The sequence below is a fragment of the Balaenoptera ricei genome, chromosome 2 (assembly GCF_028023285.1).
Source record: "Balaenoptera ricei isolate mBalRic1 chromosome 2, mBalRic1.hap2, whole genome shotgun sequence".
Taxonomy (NCBI): Eukaryota; Metazoa; Chordata; class Mammalia; order Artiodactyla; family Balaenopteridae; genus Balaenoptera; species Balaenoptera ricei.
The window spans coordinates 5,085,576-5,105,665 of record NC_082640.1 but is presented as its reverse complement, the minus strand read 5'-3'; the positions used below and the strand labels follow the sequence as shown (position 1 = coordinate 5,105,665).

Below are 20,090 nucleotides of genomic sequence, written 5' to 3'. Positions count from 1 at the left end.
ACAAATTGTGAGTTATGAGTGAAAATATTATGCTGGTGATGACTGCAAGGTGAGAAGAATAGATGTGCCATTTACCGATATGTGGGATTCCATTAATGTGTATCTTTGGGGGAAATATAAACAATGCTTACTGTGTTTTATTTTTCTGTTAGATGATAAGATCATATTTATAACTTAAAACTTAAAGGACTGTTTGAGGGTGTACTTTTTCCTCTTCCATCTCTCCCCAGGCACCAAACCCTGGAGCTTCATTATTGACAAGGTCTCCAATGTCTCATCCACCTTCGCTTTTTCTCTCATGTTCCCTCAGTCAAGTCTCTCAGTATTTCTTGCTTGGAATAATGCAGCAGCCTCTTCATTGGTCTCCAGCCTTCGATCTTTGATGCCTCCAGCTCCTCCCACGATGAGGAAGCACAGGTGGAATTGTCAACACCACTTTCAAAAATCTCTGATGGCCTTTGCCTGCTGAATAAAGACCATGACTCTCCACGGGGCAAGAATCCACACAACGGCCCTTTTAGCCGTGCGTCTTATTACGTAGCCCACCGTGTGCCTGTTGGTTCTGTTGTATATGCTCTGGCCTCTTAGTTTTATAGGTTTGTACTACCGCCCCTCTTTCCAAACCTGCCCCAGCCCCAAACTCACTTCTAACTCTGCATATTGGAATGTTTCCAATCCTTAATGCCCATCATTCCAATGAAGTCCTTTAAGCTTCACCCAGTAAGAATTCATCTTTTCCCTGGTACATAGAAATGTGGGTGAAGATTTGCTCTTAGACTCTGAGATGCTGACCAGCGAGCCTCCTGCCAGACTGGCCAACAGCTGGAGAATGAGACCATGGACTCTTTCCTTACCATATCTCCAATACAGGCAAAGAAATAGATTCCATGACCCCTTTTTCATAGACCAAAATAGCTATAACAGATGATCAGAGCCCATATTCCCATGGCGATGACTTTTAGGCTGGGAATGTACTCTAAGGGGACATACTGTCTCAGAAGAACAAACTGAGCTACCCAGGGAAAAAAAGGATCTGACCTAAGGTTGTCCTTTGTCATCCAAAAGAGAAGATCCTCACCTGTAGTCTTCTTCTAGAACAGGGTCAGCAAACCTTACCCTGAGAGGCAAATTCCACCTACCACCCCTTTCTGTAAATCAATTTTTTTAATACAAAAGAAGTTTCCTCCCCAACATACTCGCACTTCCTTGGGCCTCTACCTAGTAGTCTGTATTGGTTATTTATGAGTATGTGTTTCTATACCTCCTTTTGGGCAGTGGCCTACTGTATGAGAATGCAGAATTTGTTTTATTAACCACATTTCCACAGTGCCCAGCAGGGCACTGCTCAGAATAGATCCTTAGTAAATATCCATGGTAGGCTGAAACAGCAAATTGCTACTGCAGTGACAACAGTCTTGAGAAAAGATTTGCAGAACTTGTGGTTGGTCCCTGCCCACACATAACCAGTACACACACACGTTATTTTTCAAATGCATTTTCTTTTATTGGATATTATTATTATCATAGTCTGTTTAGAACAACACCACCAAAATAATGTAAGTTTCTTAAAGGTCATATTGATACTCTCCATAAATATAAGCCTCTCTGGAGTAACATTTAGAAACCACTGTAAAATAAATTAGATGTTTTTTTCCTTTGAGGCCAACCATGTTTTCATCTCTGTGTGCAAATTAAAAAAAATATTGATTTTTTTCCTCTTTCTTTTACTAAGAAGTATTCTTTAAAATACACTAGGCAAACTGCTTACATGCTGCAGAAAGCCAGATGTCTTAGGGCACTGAAATAGAAAAATTAGTACTGTGTCTCATAACTTAAGGCTATCTGAAGGGAAAACTGGTGAACCTTGTGATTTGGAAACTTGGGGCTAGCTAGTTATACTCTGCTTAACATCAGGGATGCCTCCAGTACCCACTTAATATTATTGGTATAAATGTCTTTTCCTACTCGATTGCTGCCCTCGGAGCCGCACTTCACTCCCGTGTATTAAAATTACTGGTATAAATATATTTTTCTTCACTAGATTATAAATTCCTTGAGGGTTATATTCCCGAAAGTCATTGAAGTTTATAGATGGGTTTTTCCTCACTAGACTTTAAGTTCCTGGAGGGCAGGAACTGTCCTTCATGTATCTTCCACCAGCTCTTACCATAGATCTTTGCACAGAGCATTCACTCAACAAATGTGAAATTCATCTTGCCCCTTGGCTACTACTCTGTTTGACTTCCTTTCTTTGCTAATGGACACTACACCCTATTCCCGATTTAGAATCTTGTATGAACTGTAACGGAGGTTCAGCAGCTGTAGCAGAGATCCAAAGCAACAGTATTTGAAATAGTCCAGGTGTAAGCTTCCCAAGACTTACTCCTCGGGGGTAGCCCTACCTGGGGCAGGTGACGCTGGGATACTGTGTATGGTTATGCAGGATGCTCATTTTTCCTGATGTCTGTTGCACCACTCTATGGGGTCACATTCACACTGTGGTCTCTGCGATGTGTACCCACTAATGTCATGTCCAACCGCACAGTTGTATCCAGCGGCCCTATGGCTGCTCCACGATGGCAGAGATCCATGTTCCTTTTTCCTATTGCTCTGCTAGTCCTAGCGAGTTCCAAGATGCATCACGCTCCAAAACGGACGGCCGCCACCGCATCCACATTCCAGTAAGAGCATGCTTACCGGAAGCCCATGTGTCACTTCTCCTCACATGCTAGTGTGGCTAGAACTTAGTCACACAGGCGCACCGCGCTGTAAGAGACCCTGGGACATATCCTTATTCTCAGTGGCAAGTTGTAACTCAAGGGTTCAATGACCATGAAAGAGAACAGATTTGGGGGATGACTACAAGTCTCCATTACAAGCCAGTATGTCACCTTTTGTTTTGTCACTTACATTTTTAGTTCTGCAATCTTTTTCCCAGCTCTCATTCTCCTCTGTTCCTGATAACCAGGAATACTTCATAGGCTGCCTTAATTTCTGCTGTATCATCGGTGAAGAATGACAGCTTTGTTTCCTCCTTCCTCATACTTTTACTCCCCTTATTCTACTAGGGAGGACCTCCAGAACAAAGCTGAATTGAAAATGTAATAGTGGACATACGTGTCCTGTTACAAGAAGGAAAACATTCACTAGATCACCCTTCAGTATGATGTCTGCTGTAGGCTCTTTGTAGGTACTAGGTATTGGATTAAGAAAATCCCTCTTTTTCTCAATTTAAAGAACAGGGTAGCTATAACCAAGAGTTTTTGAGAGATGAAGTACCTTTGGGACCTCCAGCATCCCCTTTCTAATTCCTCTGAGATTTCTTCAGATGCTTAGAGAATGTTCTTCTGCTCTAGCCTTCCTACTAAACAAACTCTGGCTTTCAGTCATTAGGGTATAAATTTAAGATGTCTTACCTCTATCCGTCTAACAATGTTTTTGTCGTTGTTTCCTTTATTCATTCATGTACTCTGTTTTATTTTACAAAAGATTTTAGAAGATTTATAAGGACCATACATTAAACTGGAAAAGTAGAAATAGATAGCAATTCACCTCATGGAACATCTAGCTAGTATAGAAAATCACCACTAAGGTGTAGTTAACATAAATTTATGCAGGTCGTACACTAGAGTATTATTACATTTGACCTGTAAATTTTTCGGATGTTCTTTATAATCAGTTTTGCATTGACTATAAGAAACAATCGTATCAGTTCTTCACAGAAAGTAAAGATTTCCTAGCACTAGGATTTGGAAAAAAATATTTAATGCTCTTCACATAGGTAATGTAGAGGATATTATCCATACTCTGAGAGAAGTGCACAAGCAGATTGCCTGTGATGGTTTATTGTTTCCGTCAAGGTAAGCAGAGGGCATTATTCCAAAGCAAAACTCACTAAACACAATTTTTCAAGCTATCCAACCACTTTGGACTAAGTTGCCTGTTACATTCATCCTTGTTCCACAGGGGGTAGGGCATGCAGATTTTTTGTTAGTCATAATCTTAAAATTTTCTTCAAATAAATTTGTAATTCTCTCAGGACTTTTTTTTTAATATGATTTGTGCAGGGGACATTTCAGTTGTAATTAATTTCTGGCAAAGGCTTCCTGTGACTGCTTAAAGATGGACATAAATGATTTGTCACTCTCCCCATTAGGAGGTGGCTTCATGTCCCCTCCCCTTGACTCTGGGCTGGCCCTAGGTCTGCCTGAACAACAGGATGGGCTGCAAGTGATGCTGGACCAGTTCTCAGTCTCACCTTTATGAAGACAGCTTCCCCTCCTTGCTCTGGGTGTGCAGCCTCTCTGCACCCAGCTACCCTGGAGAAGCCAAGGCCAGACAGAAAGTCCGTACCCAGGAAAGCCAGTTAAGAGCCCCAGCTCAGCTCCCAGGTGACAGCCACGTGTGCAAGTCATCATGGATGCTCTGACCCAGTTGAGTCCCCAGGTGACTCCAGCCTCGGCTGACATCACATGGAGCAAAGGAACTGCCCAGCTGAGCCCAGTCAACTCAGAGGCCGGTGGGAGAGTACAATGACTTGTTTTAAGCCACTACGATTTGGGTGGTTTCTTTTTTTTTTTCTTTTTTGGCCACGCTGCAAGGCTTGCTGGATCTCAGTTCCCTGACCAGGGATTGAACCCGGGCCCTCGGCAGTGAAGGTGCTGAGTCCTAACCACTGGACTGCCAGGGAAGTCCTGGGGTGGTTTCTTCACTCAGTAACATACAATAAAAATGCTTCTCATCCACATTTCAATTCACTGCACGCAGTCTTCCTTCAGGCACTCACATACCCACAAATCTGTTCCGGTAAAGTTCATAATTTAACAAATCATTGGGAAACACGATAGACACTTCCCATTCTCGCCTTACTGAAATTCCTGCTGCATTTGTCTACTGACCACTCCCTGTTAAAAAAAAAAAAAAAAAATACATGGGTAATACTTTCACATGGCTCAGAAACCAGAAAGTTTAAAATTGTCACCAGCAAGAAGTCTCCTCTCAGTTTTTTTCCACACCTGGCCAGTTCCACCCCCATCTCTGTCGCCAATGGGTAAAAGCCATCTGTATTTTATTAGATATCTTTCTAGAGTTTCTGTACATACACACAAATACATATGACGTTTCTCCTCTTCCCACTTTTTAAACAAAACATGCACCTTACACACACTAGACCACCCCCTTGCTTTTTCCCACAGTACCAAAATATCTTGGGGATTTTTACATGGAGGGAACTCGATTTTTAAATCATATTCTTAAAGAAAATCTTCTCCCATATGGCTATTTCTAGATTAAAACGCTGTTTGTCCCACTAAAGGATTTCTAGACCGCCTACAAAAAGGTAAGAGATTTTAGAACCTAGGTGGCTCTTTCCTCTCTAGATGCATAAATGACCCCCCAAAACACCATTTCTAACAGAGGCCTGCCCTTACAAGGGGAAAAAATAAGCAAAATTAGATCATAATGGATTTTTCCCATTTCATCTTGTAGGGTAAGGCGTTTTTGATTGTCATGTAGGTACCTGACCCTAGGCTTCTGATTGCTGAAGCATCTACTTCAAGGTCATCTGTCTGGAATACACACGGTGCCAGATACACGACTGGATGAAGTCAGGACCCCGGCATCCGTGAAGCTCCCCTTTTCCAAAGCCCTGGGTGACCTACATAACTGACCACCTGAGTGACCTCGCTTTTCCCCCCCGTAAAGGCAGAACCCAAGTCTGCTCTCTTTCTCTCCCCACGACCTTGCCGTGTGGCCCTGGGATGTGTCCTTGTGACCCTCCAGGACCTGTGGGTCATGAATCTTGTTTTGCCAAAGTTCCCTGATGGCTGTTGAGGTGCGTTTTGTAGCCATAACGAGAACCACGAGGGCTGGGCTGGCCACGCCATCACAAGATGGGCTGCAGCCAGTGAAGTGTCTGTGGGGCTCCCACAGGTGGCACAGGCCAAGGTGAGTACCCTGGGCATTTCTGGGCCACAGCACCGTTACTGATGGGCTGAGACACGAAACACACCTCCGCCAAACACATATTCCAATCTCAGAGTGAAAATAGACCCATGCTTGTACTGGAAGAGACACGGAGACAAAAATAGAGGAAAGAATGGGAACCGCAATACACGAATCACCTCCACGTGTGACGAGACCAACAGTCTCTTCCTCTGTCTCACGATAGTATCGTATACTCAGATCACGCGGACATAAAACGTTCCCCTGACACTGACACAGGCCGCACCCCGCTTCGGTGAGAAGAAGGAAGGTCTTGTTCAGTGAATGCTGTTACAAGTTGAGGTTCATGCGGGTAAAAGTACAATTAGATTCTTACCCTACCCTACACCAGAACACTCAAAATTTCAAATGGAGAGAAAGTTACACAGGCCGTAGAAGAATAAGAAATTGTACTTAAGGTTTTGAGATGTCTAGGTCTTTTTAAGCAAAACATAAAACCAGGGAAAATATTGGCAGATTTTGTACATAAAAATTGAAGTCTCCTATAAGACAGAAGCCATCATAAACAAGCTAAATATAAGCACATCATAGACAGAAACACATGTGACAAAGAATGCATGTAAATAACTTATACATGCTGTTCCATACCATTAAAAAAGACTATCAATTCAGAAGAAGAGTGGGCAAACAATATGGAAGGGCAATTCACAGAAAAAAATACAAATAACCAATAAAGATCTGAAGATACGTTCAACTGAAATAAAGTAAATATAAAAGGGAAAAAATGAAAAGATTTACACTATTTAGCATAAGAATATGAAGAAATATGTGCTCCCATACCTTGCTGTTGGGATTAAATTGACATAGATTTTTTGGAACACGATTCAGTAGCATCCACCAGAATTTAAAATGGGTGTTCTCTTTAACCTAACAATTTTACACATAGGAATCTCTCTTACATGTATACATCTGTAAAAAGGTCTAAAAGTACTTGGGGCTGTTACTTAACCTCTCTGAGCCTGATCCTTCAATGGTAAAATATTTATTATAATATGTATACCTCACTTGGTTGTTAAGTGAGATAAATTAACACATGGCCTGGTACACAATAAATTTCAGTAAATGTTATATATTGATATTATGATTACCATCTCATGTTATTTTCGTGTACCTATCAATGATTATAAATTATTGACAAAAATGTCCATCAATGGAGAAATACATATTAAGTAGCATGCACATATACATATGTACACACATGAAATCTCCAAGACATGCAAGCAAAATAATACATGTTTAGATTATTTCCGTTTATGTAACAATTTGTGTGTGTGTGTGTGTGTAAAGGGGAAGAGAAAGAATAAATGTTTGTTTTTTAAGGGTCTAAAAAGATACCAAACTGTTATTAATGCCTGAAGTATTGGCACAAAGGGAAAAACTGAAGAGAAACTTACACTTTTTTACTCTAGGTCCTTCTGTATTGTTTGAATTTTGACCTTTCTGAACAGCCAGTAGAAGCTGCAATGTTCCCTCCAAAACCAGTGAACTTGACTCATCTGAAACCATAACAGCTGGACCATATGCCTTCAGTCAACTCTGACCAACGTGGTCATCTAGCTTTTCAGATTAGACACGAGAGAAGATGATTTATAATCTAGATTTTGCACACCATTGAGAATGTCAGAGATTTATATCTAATTTTTTTAAATGGGGACTTATGATGGGGTTAAGGTTTTTGGAAAATCATCTTATTGCTAACAATGGCAGATTAATGCGGCGTTTCGAAACAAAATTATTTCATCCCATTCTGATCAAGGAACTCTTCATTTGAGAAACCTCTAACACTTTTATATTCTTCTATTAATACCATACAAGTTATTAACAATATGCTGACATAACAGAATTCTCTAAAAAGACCTTCTGTTGTAAAGATAGTCCTTTCAGCCCAGGGACTCCTGTCAGTGGATCAAAGCCCGCGCCCCACTCCTGTGAGCACTGCCAGGGGGCCAGGCTGGCTGGAAAATATCTCACTACAGCTTCTGCCTTATTTGAAATATTCACTATCAAAAGGCTTGTCCATCAGGATACCACTTATATCCTAAAAGAGACCAACGCCTAGGTAGCTCCTTTCCACTGTTCCCCTACTAAATGAAATTATACCTTTCTCCTTCTAATTCAAGATAAGAAAAATAGCTAAATCGAAGCCATCGTTCAAATCGATAAAAATAGAAAAAGTATAGGAAAAGTAAATTCCACCAAAACGATTCTCTGGAAGTGATATTAAATTCTACCCCAGAAATAAATGGGTTTCATATGACTTCAGAAATTTCACCTGGCACAATATAGTTGTTACAAAACCATTAAAAGCAGATTGTCATTAATTGATTACTTCTATTTGCCAAGCTCTGTGCTACATGGTTATAGATGTTATCTCATTTGCAACTTAGACAATTTCTTACCCCATTTTATGGATGAGGACTCAGAAGCTTAAGAAAATTAAGTACTTCCCCCAAATCTAGCACAGGTCTCACTCCCAGGTCCCAGTTCTTAACCATTACAAGTGTCACCATTCTTTCACTGAATGTGGCTGATGAATTTAAAAATACCTGTCATCAGAATCTAGTAAAAATAACCTACAGTATTGTTTATAATTTTATTTTGTCAATATTTGTCAAGAAATAAATCCATGTACATTTTACCCCTAAGAAATATTTATAGCTTTAAATTAATCCATTTCATTCACTACAGGACTAGAATTAGTACTAAAACAACTCAGCCTTAATTTCATAAAAGTTTAAAATAAACGTGGCAATGATTTCTTTTCTTCTTTTAATGTTTACTGAACGAAACACGTATTTTAAAATAAGCAAACTCCGCTACTGTATATAAAATAGATAACCAACAAGGACCTACTGTATAGCACAGGGAACTATACTCAATACTTTGTAATAACCTATAAGGGGAAAGAATCTGACAAAGATATATATATCTGAATCACTGTGCTATACACCTGAAACACAACATTGTAAATCAACTATACTTCATTTAAAAATTAATTTAAAATATTTTTAATTAAAAAAAAAATAAGCAAACTCAAGTGTTCACAAGGTACATATGCATCTAAAATATTTTTAAACACTTCTTCAAAAACTATCTGAATGCATTTACATAAAGCAGATAATTCCATAAGCATAATAATAATTAGGAATTTTTCAGAGCTAAAAATGCTTCATAGCTATGAACATGTACAGCCTGTGAAATAACCAACATTTTAAAAACCTGTTTTTAAAGGCCTTTTCCGCTAGCTATGCTCATACCTAACTTTTGCTACCTATCACACTGTTAGTTCATACTACCTAGTACAAATAGTATCAACTCTTCTGCAAAAAAAAAAAAATTATCCTCAAATTTTGAACTTTCTGAAATTTTAATTTCCATTTTTAAAATGTGATATTTTTAAAAAATTTATTTATTTTAATTTTTGGCTGTATTGGGTCTTTGTTGCTGTGCGAGGGCTTTCTCTAGTTGTGGAGAGTGGGGGCCACTCCTCGTTGCGGTGCGTGGGCTTCTCATCGCGGTGGCCTCTCTTATTGCGGAGCACGGGCTCTAGGCACACAGGCTCAGTGGTTGTGGCACTCGGGCTCAGTGGTTGTGGCACTCGGGCTCAGTAGTTGTGGCTCGCGGGCTCTAGAGCGCAGGCTCAGTAGTTGTGGTGCACAGGCCCAGTTGCTCCGCGGCATGTGGGATCGTCCCGGACCAGGGCTCGAACCCATGTTCCCTGCATTGGCAGGCGGATTCTTAACCACTGCGCCACTAGGGAAGCCCCTAAAATGTGATACATTTTTTTTTTTTTTTTTTAGCTACTTTATTTATTTATTTATTTTTATTTTTGGCTGTGTTGGGTCTTCGGTTCGTGCGAGGGCTTTCTCTAGTTGCGGCAAGTGGGAGCCACTCTTCATCGCGGTGCGGGGACCGCTCTTCATCGCGGTGCGCGGGCCTTTCACTATCGCGGCCCCTCCCGTTGCGGGGCACAGGCTCCAGACGCGCAGGCTCAGTAGTTGTGGCTCACGGGCCCAGCTGCTCCGTGGCATGTGGGATCTTCCCAGACCAGGGCTCGAACCCGTGTCCCCTGCATTAGCAGGCAGATTCTCAACCACTGCGCCACCAGGGAAGCCCAATACATTTTTAATGCTACAAAATCTTCCTATATAAATTATCCCATATATGTTGCTTCTGGAACTGAAACAAAAAAGTAGTACCTAATCTTAGAGCAAATGCTTATGCATACAAGTCACAAAGTTGTAGCTTTGAAAAAAAAATTTGATGCTCATATATCAACATTCTCCCAGCTGAAAACTAAGTCATTTTTTTCTTCTTGAGTGCATTTAATGTAAATTAATCTTTCCATTTCCTCAGTTCTTAAGATTAATTTCTGTTGTAAAGGTTTTAATGAAGTTCAGTTAGAGTATACTCAATAAAACTAGCTTCTGAACGAACTCACCTAACCACAAGTCTATTTTAGTCAACTGATGATTAAGTCATAAATCACTCAGGCAAATTATAATTACTTTCTGTTGTGCATATTTCTCAAAAACAGGAACACATACGTTTTTCACAATCTTGAATATATTCCTAAGAGGCGTGTGTGTGTGTGTATGTGTGTTTATGTGTTTAGGTTATTGACCAAAAAAGACTAGAAGTTCTGTTCAATGAACAATACCACTGAACTAAAATCATTTAGCATAGTTTTTAACCACTAAAACTATGATGTCCATTTATTTCATATCATTAAATTCAGTACAAGAAAAAAACCTGATTATTACTCTGGATTTTACCACTGTTCTCTGTCTTATTGCCCTACACTACTTAAGTGAATGGACAGATCAATTACACGGCTATAAAATAACATATGCTTTAAAGAGCACATACAAAATCTCTTACTACCTCACCCTATGCAAATATCGAGTTTTTCATTTGTATAAACTTAAACCTATGGTGTTCATTTTGGTTAGAGACAATAGAACAACATGGAATGCTGATTTTTTCTGTTACGTTAAGTACACGGAATACGGCATTTGTAAGAAGTCACCTCCCTCCGCCCCGATATTTCTCTGTGGCAGTGTTTCTTAAAGGGGTGGTGGAAACTCTCAACTGCCTGCATCAAGCTACCCAGCACCTTGCTAGAAATGTAGATTCCTCAGCCCTACAGCCACTGATGCAAAGCCTCCAAGGGAGGGACTCTGGGGTCCTAGGATCACTCTTATAAAAGCTGTGATCTGAAACCCATTTTTCTACAGTCTTTATCCTAAAAAGTAAAACCCACAAAGTGTTAAGTGGATTTAAGAACAACTTCACTTAAAAATATAGGGGTAAGACACTATCCTAAATCAAAAAATAAAATATTTTTATTTTTCTATTGGAGTATAGTTGATTTACAGTGTTGTGTTAGTTTCAGGTGTACAGCAAAGTGATGCAGTTATACATACACATATATCCACTTTTTTAGATTCTTTTCCCATATAGGCCATTACAGAGTACTGGGTCTTCGTTGCTGCACGCGGGCTTTCTCTAGTTGCGTCGAACGGGGGCTACTCTTTGCTGCAATGCGCGGGCTTCTCACAGCGGTGGCTTCTCTTGTTGCGGAGCACAGGCTCTAGGCATGTGGGCTTCAGTAGTTGTGGCTCGCAGGCTCTAGAGCTCGGGCTCAGTAGTTGTGGCACACAGGCTTAGCTGCTCCGCGGCATGTGGGATCTTCCCGGACGAGGGCTCAAGCCTGTGTCCCCTGCATTGGCAGGCGGATTCTTAACCACTGCACCACCAGGGAAGCCCTCAAAGTCTATTTGATTCGAGCCTGACTTGCCTACTCAAAGGAACGTTTTTGGGAGATTTTCAAAAGAAAATGTTGTCACAGGAGACAAGTGCAAAGGACTTTCAAATACTCTCTTTTTAAAATCAAACTACCATTTAAGCACTTTATTTTCTACACAAAAGACGGCTTAGAATTAGTTGAAATAAAAGATCCTGAAGATAAACTAAATCTAAAGTTTAGGCATGCACTGAGTATATTAATATAGTCCCTGAATAGTTCGATGTATTTCATTTTTATTAAAGTTGATCACAATTCCTACTTTAAGATATTCCGCCATTTAAGGGAAAAAAAGAGTATTACAGCTGCTGGTAGGGAGTACAAGTTGAATTAGTGCAAATTTTAGGAAAAGGATTGAAAATATTTTTCATAAGACAGGCATCTAACAAGATAAATATGTGAGCTTCTTATATACTATGTTACCAAAAGGAAAAAGTCCCTGAAAATTTCTTCCATATAAAAATTCAAGATGGGGCTTCCCTGTTGGCGCAGTGGTTGAGAATCTGCCTGCCAATGCAGGGGATACGGGTTCGAGCCCTGGTCTGGGAAGATCCCACATGCCGCGGAGCGACTAGGCCCGTGAACCACAACTACTGAGCCTGCGCGTCTGGAGCCTGTGCTCCGCAACAAAAGAGGCTGCGATAGTGAGAGGCCCGCGCACCGCGATGAAGAGTGGCCCCCGCTTGCCGCAACTAGAGAAAGCCCTCGCACAGAAACGAAGACCCAACACAGCCAAAAATAAATAAATAAATAAATAAATTTATAAAGAAAAAAGAAAAAAAGCCTTAAACCTCGTTTAAAAAAAAAAAAAAATTCAAGACGAAAACGATCAAAGCCATGTAAGCGCAGAATGAACATCAGCGTTTTTGAGAATTCGTAACCTAATCCTGCAAAGGAAATATTAAAATGTAATGTAATAAGAGAAATAGCACCTTTTTAAAAATCAAGTTATCTAAAATGTAAGTTTGCAAAACTATTCTGCATTACAAATCTCCACATGAAATCATTTTTAAAGGAGGTAGTAACACAAAACAAGCAGTTCTGAAAAGTGTAAAGTTACATGCTGATTGTAAATGCAAAGAATACAGAACAATTAAAACCAAAATTACACCGACGTATCTATAGCAGGCCAAAAGTTCCTTTTCTTTTAAAGTCACACATTTAATAGTGTCTCTAAAACAGGCCAGGAAAGCAGCATACCTTAATATAAGGGGGAAAATTTTTAAGGACATTTTTAAGAATTAAACAATTTTTAGAACTAAAGCATTATTAGATTATCTTCAGTGTATCTTCCTATTCAACACGTGGACAGAAGTTTTACCATAAGATTTTTGCTGTTCAATGGAATTCAGAATAAAATGAGTCTATTTCAGATCATACCCTAAAACTTTCTGATACCAAAGTACCACAAAGGGATTGTCACAAGACGATTTTTTATTAGATGATTCCACGGTATAGAGCAGCCTTTTTCAGCCTGAGTTCTGAATGTAACAGACACAGTGTTACCATCAGATTCAATGTTATTATGTTTTTCTACAAGTGAGGCCAAGTATATACTTACATTCTTTCTAATCCCTTAAAATCCTTACAGTTGAAAAGCTTGACCTTGAGTAGTTAATTCAAATAAAAATAAACTTGCTTAGGAGTATAATTTCAGTGGCCTAAACATATTTCCAAAGAATATTTTCCAACTGTGACACCTACTTGAATATTTTGGGCTTTTTATATGACTACTTTATCTATATCAAAAGATTTACCATAGCAAACTATGTCTCTGTTTCCAAAAATTGTTATTAATCAAAAATGCTGGGGCTTCCCTGGTGGTGCAGTGCTTGAGAGTCTGCCTGCCAATGCAGGGGACACGGGTTCGAGCCCTGGTCTGGGAAGATCCCACATGCCGCGGAGTAACTGGGCCCGTGAGCCACAACTACTGAGCCTGCGCGTCTGGAGCCTGTGCTCCGCAACAAGAGAGGCCGCGATAGTGAGAGGCCCGCGCACCGCGATGAAGAGTGGCCCCCGCTCGCCGCAGCTAGAGAAAGCCCTCGCACGGAAACGAAGACCCAACACAGCTAAAAATAAATAAATAAATAAATTTATAAAAAAAACATATGTACAGAAATAACTTTAAAAAAAATGCTACCTTATAGCTTGAGAGAAATAGACCTTGGGTTCAAGAAATGCTAATACATTATTAACAGTTATTATAATTCTGTATTTAGTTTCATTTATAAATATCACGTAAATATCACTGGCAGGCATCATAATGTTAAATCATTAAACTAATTTCTAAATATTGATTTCAAAAGCTTTGAACATATGTTGCAAAAAAAATTTAGTAAAACTTATTTTTAGTTTAAAAACTAACAAAAGTGTTTTTTTTCCAGGTAATACACCCAATTATTTTTTTTATGATTATCACCTACCCAGGAGTTGATAATAAGTACTTGCATAGTTCTTGGAGAAAACGGACCTGGCACAATCTGAAGACAAATATTGGCAAATACCACGTGTCCCAAGTTATAGTTTAAGAAATAACACAATCTGCAATATTTCATGAAGCTGTTTATTCTTATTATTAAAACTTGGACTCAAGTAATCCTGGTTATTCTGGAAAAAGCACCTTGTTGTAGGGATCATTTAATCATCCTTTTCGACAATCACCTCTCCATGAAGCACCTTTCTTCTCTGACGTAACATATGAAAGTAGAGTTGTGGAAACACTTAATTGAAAAAAGAAAACAGAGAAGGTAAGCTATGGTTGGAAATCTTTTATGCTTGAAACCTCTTAAACATGGCGGACTTCGAAAGCAAGCACATCATATACAATTGCTACGGCCCCCCTAATATTTACAGGGCTCAGGGTAAGCATACAAATGGAGGGCCACATACCATACGCCTAAATATTTTAATGCCATAAACTATCAGTCCTTTCAGCAAACTTAAATATTTTGATAAATATATCTTCATAATGACCTGGAAGGCCATGTTTGAATTTAGAATTCTATAACTCTTCGGAATACCATGCCAGAACAGTGCTGCACAAGGAAAGCTGCCCCACCTGGCCCCTTCTCTCCGTTCCATCGGCTGTCCTGTACCATGAGGGGTCTCGGGAACACCTGTGTGGATGTCCAAGCCCACACAACCCAGCTGCATCCATCCACCTCACAAACAGCTGCCCCCTGATCTCAGGGATGTGTACACAGGTAACAGTGTTAACCCTCAGGAGAACAGACTGGGGAAGAGAGTTATGCAGTCTAGATGCACGCTCAGTGCCATCTGGGTTGCAAATTCCATGGTCCCGGTTTTCCAGGACGTGATCTGAAGGAAGGGGGTCCTGTGTGGAGTGGTGATCAGCGGTGAGCCAGGACAGGGCCCTCTATCTAAAACTGGGCCCAGAGCAAAAGCCCCTCTTGGCTGGGCATAAGGGTAGTCTGGTATACACACACAAAAATATATATGTATTAGGTCAGTTAGACAAATGGCCATCCACCCTGTCAAATTTGGAGAATTACTTTGAGCCAATCTGAACCAGTACTTTAAATCATAGGGTAAATGTTGGTGCATGAACAAATTAACATCAGCTACAAACAATACAAGTATACAAATATCTCTGAAAATGATGAACAGAATAGCCAAAACTAATGAACCTAATGACAAAACAAGCTTTGAATATTTTGCTTAGGCAACTGTGGGTAACTACTTTTTGAACTTAGCTCAAATGGAGCCAAAATGCATAAAAGACTTCATTTTTTTATTTATGTATCCAACCTTCATTAATGTAACCATCATATACCTAAGGGCCTAAATATATTCAGGCCATATAGACTTAAAGCTAACTGACCGATTTTTGCAAATACTTCTATAACATCTTGAGTAGTTTAGTAGAAGTATGGGCTTGAGTTCAAACATTGATCTTAGTTACTAGCTGAGCGATTTTTAAAGCAATTCACCTAACCTCTCTAATCTCTAATGTCCCCATTGATAAATGAGAACTAAAAGGACTTCTTTTGAACCCTAAGTGCTCAAAACGTACTTTTATACTTGTAATTAGCAAAGGATTTAATAAGCAAAGTATAATTAGTTGCTATTACTACTAATACTAATAATCAGGTGGAAAACGCCCCCCTGGCTGGCTGATCCTCCATCAGGCGGGGCTCTCAGGTAACTGACAGCCTCCTAAACTGAGAAGCAGCTACTGGCAAAGGCTGGTCTTCACAGGACACCTGAAAATGCACAGTCACAAGTTACTGGTTTGATGGTTTCAAACCATGATCTCTTGGGCCCTGGGCTTCCACAGAGATGTCTCAGTGGCTGTGAGGAAAAAGGCAACCCAAGACCTGAACCTGTAACTATGATAGGACAGGTCCGGCTCTGCTCCAGGTGTGCTGCCATTCACCAGATGTTGCGAAAAGCAGGGGAAGAAACAAGTGTCATAGGCACACCATCCCCGAGCCCTCCTGAACTTGCCCTGGTGGATAATCGGAGGAGAGTCAGGCTGAGATGGGAGAAGGTGAGGGGAATAAAATCACTATATGACCATCAAGGCAATTTTGATTTTGGAAAAGCTTAAAAGTTGGAGGTCCCAAGGAAGTGGCCAAATTTTATGTTCATCCTCTTTAGATGAAATATTTCATATTGCGTCAATGTCGATTTTAGATTCTATAAACATTTCTCATTTCTCTTTTCCCCCCGCACTGACCCCAGAGTCTCTAATTTTATTGAGGAGGGCAAATAACAGCTTTGCTTTATCTTCATATTTCCTGCTAGTGATTATCAAAATCTGACCTAAAAATACACCACTTTGTATTTAAATGAAATGAATAGAGTCTCACCAATTCATTGCAACTATTGAAAGGTGAGGAGAAATTAGTGGAAAGACTGAGTTATTCAAAATATTTTAAGAAAAGCAGTTTTTTTTATTATTTTCTAGTACACAGGGCAACACACATAAGGCTAACAAGTACTCCTGAATGATCTTTCCAAGTATGTGCTTAATGAATAGAAATGACCTCAGATTTTCTTGGATAAAATGTTCATGTTCGATACATAATTCTAAATGCTTTCAAAGAGTTCACTGCAGGCTTTATCTTTTCTTTAAAAACATAAATCATACTAGGCTTATTTTTAAGTGATTTTGAGAAGGCAATCATTTGTGTGTTAATTTACTTACCTTTTTTTCCTCACAACTCACCCTTCAGTTATTTCAAATTATGAATACATGTGGCACTGAACGGAGGTTTTGATGTATTTGTAAGACATTATTCCTCCTTATTAATCTGGCATTTTATGACATCTTCTGAAAAACTTTCACAGCATATGCTAAATCAAAGTATAATACTAACAGAGACATACTTACATGGTATATACGAGGCCATGGTTATAAGAAGAAAATAATAGTAGTCAAAAGAGACATTGTATTTATTGGGAAGTCTTATTGAGAACATTCCTGTTTTCTTCACATATGGTAAGGCAGCGTATATTGTAAGAAGTTCACCAGCAACTCCAACAGGATATAAGATGATAAAAAAATTATATCTGGAGAAAGAAAAACCTGACAATTATTTTCTAGAATAATTACTGGATTTTATGTCATGATTCTTTTGCTACTACTTTATTTAAGCTTAAAAATTCTCCTTTCTATACATACTTATATTAACCTCACGTAACAAGGTTAATTTTTTTCACTTTAATCATTTGCTTATTAATTTAATTATCATCATTTTTTTTTTCTTACAGTAGTTTCCATTTTAAGTGGCAAGATCTTAATAAAGTAAGAAGTCAACTTACTTTACAGGGCTGAAATAACAATACATTTTAAAGTCAGTGACTGATAGATGCAGTTTTTTAAGTATGATAAAGTATACAAGTATTATAACTATTACAGTGTATTGTAAAGTAAATGGAAGCATTGTAAGGCATTGTAAAAGTAACTGCTTTGACACCTGGAATCATACTGATTTTTTTTTCCCTGCAGCTAGTCATTTGTTGATCAAATGCTGTGTTTTTAAAAAAGACCAGTTATGATCCTAATTTTATATCTAAATCTTGAAATTGCCAAAGTCGTTGTTTGGAAACATTTGGAAAACGATTTGTGGCTACTAATTAAAAGAATGACTATTTTAGAAAACTGATAAAACCACCTGAAGCGTCAGTAACTACTAACGAACATACTGTCTAAAACTGCTTTCATGACAAAACAAGGAAGACAGGTCGTTTCCTGAATTTGCACATTAAAGGAATAGTCAGCTTGCTTAAAAGAGAGTTGAGAGAGTTCTAGTCAAAATCCCAGTCACAGTTTGTTCATTTGGATTGCGGAGCACCCTCCAACACAGAGTGGGCCCAGCATCACTTCCGCCTACAGTTAGAGGAACACTGCACAAGTGTCCACTGGTGGACCCGCAGGACAGCCTCAAGCGCCCAAGGTAACGACATTTCTTAAGTCTCCTTGTTCCTATGTGCCAAGGATATGCAAGGGGGGACAGAGGGGGGCAGGATTATTTGCCAAAATAGATGAACTGGTAAAGAAAGAAAATGATCCTTCTACTGTCCCTCTGTGTCCCCTCCTTGCCTTGTGCATGCCACCTGCTTCCTCACCAGCCTTGTGTAGTTATGTGTGTATTATTTAAATCAATTTTTTCCAACCTCAATTTCCTACCTCAATTTAAAAGTACATAACTGAGCATTTTATAGTCCCCTCTTAAGTAAGACATTCAAACCTCTTAAATTTTTTTTTAACTTTATGTGACTCTCAGATGATTTTTTTGGGGGGGTAAGATTGTTCTTTAACTGAAAAAAAATCACACTAAGTATAAACTAGGTTAAAGCCTTAAAGACGTGATTATTTTTTTTTTTTTTTTTTTTTTTTAAGACGTGATTATTTTTAATGAAATGGGAAAAAATTACACAACTTATTTGACTTTATTTGCACTTTAAAAAGGCTCTATGTCACCAACTCTCTAAGCTCTGATGGCAGCATGACAGATTTAACTACTTATTCAGAAAGAGATATGATGTTTCCTTACAGATTCCTAATTGTCATCAAAAAATTTTTTGAAGGGAATGCATTTTTGAATTTAAAATGGAAATCAATATGAAAACATAACATTATGCATTTATCTATTCAGTGGGTTTTTCTAGGAACACGTCTGACAGATAAATAGAATCAAAGTATATTCAAACCATCATAGTAGGGCAACTCTTTATAAATAAGAAGCCATTTTTAAGCTTTACTTGAGAATAGCTTCAACACTGGAACATAAATATAAATGTTATTTTAGGGTATTTAATGGGGTTGGCAAATATATGGCTGGTTGGGATCTTTAAGATTTTTGACCTGAAACACAATTATTCACGATTATGCTTAACTGACGTGATGTATTATGCTAACATGTGCATTCAAAAGTTGAAAGATTTTATAGTAACCTGTTTAACATTAAGGCCATTGACAAAGGATTTCTAACAGCAAATTTAAACATGCAATGGTAGAGTTTGGAACTTTTCCAGGAATTCAAGACATGCAAATGCATTCTAAAAGGCGGGCAAAGCATTAAAGACCATTATCTCCCGCAAACAAATTTTATAAATACAGCAAACAAAAAGAGACTATATTATGAATTAGTATTTTCAAAGGTGCTAGAGGTCTGAAAGACTGAGGTCATTCAAAATGGCATGAGATGCATTCTGGGATTAGAATCCAGCTACATTCCAAACTGCCAATCTTGCCAAATGCTTATAAATGGTAGTGCAACCTTCTTATGACAGACAAAACATTTAAGCTCAAACTATAATTTTGAAGTATTTTGTCATATTCAAAATGGTAAGCCACAAATATCTAAAAAAGAGCTAGAGAATATAAAAACGTTTGAAAGGATATATAACTCAGAGTGATTATCCTTTGTAGGGGAAATATAGGCAATTTAAAAGGTTTTTATTCTTTCAGGTTATTTATATATAGTAATTTATTATATTTGAACATGTATAATATGAGTTATTAAAAAAGGAGTAATTACTTAATAAAAAGAGTTAGGCTTTTTGTATAAGGGGAGCAAAAACAAGTCTGACACTAGTTATGAGTTACCTTTATAAGTTAGCTATGGATTAATACAAATATCAGAGTTTTAAAAAATAACGGAAATATGGATATAGCATTGTTTTTAATATCACAAAGCAGTATTTACAGCATCAGAAAACTGGGAATAATCTAAATTCTAGCAATATAGAACTGAGTCAGTCATACTATGGAATATTATGCAGCATTAAGAGTTAGAGAGCTAGATCTAAA

The 20,090-nt window shown here is 38.6% G+C and overlaps 1 protein-coding gene across 4 annotated transcripts in view; it reads right to left on the bottom strand.

Annotated features, from left to right (window-relative positions):
- Positions 1-1,519: 1,519 nt before the first annotated feature.
- Positions 1,520-20,090, bottom strand: part of HACD1 (3-hydroxyacyl-CoA dehydratase 1) — a 49,599-nt gene continuing 31,028 nt past the window's right edge. For 2 of the 4 annotated variants that reach the window (XM_059910035.1, XM_059910014.1), the window contains exons 6-7: positions 17,166-17,344; positions 14,359-14,529 (exon numbers count right to left, since the gene is read on the bottom strand). In XM_059910035.1, coding sequence (XP_059766018.1) covers positions 14,447-14,529; positions 17,166-17,344 — 262 coding nt within the window. In that variant the 3' untranslated portion in view covers positions 14,359-14,446. Of the gene's footprint in view, positions 4,905-7,397; positions 7,561-14,358; positions 14,530-17,165; positions 17,345-20,090 lie in introns of those variants that run through there. The other 2 variants (XR_009500134.1, XM_059910024.1) reach the window with 2 other exon arrangements.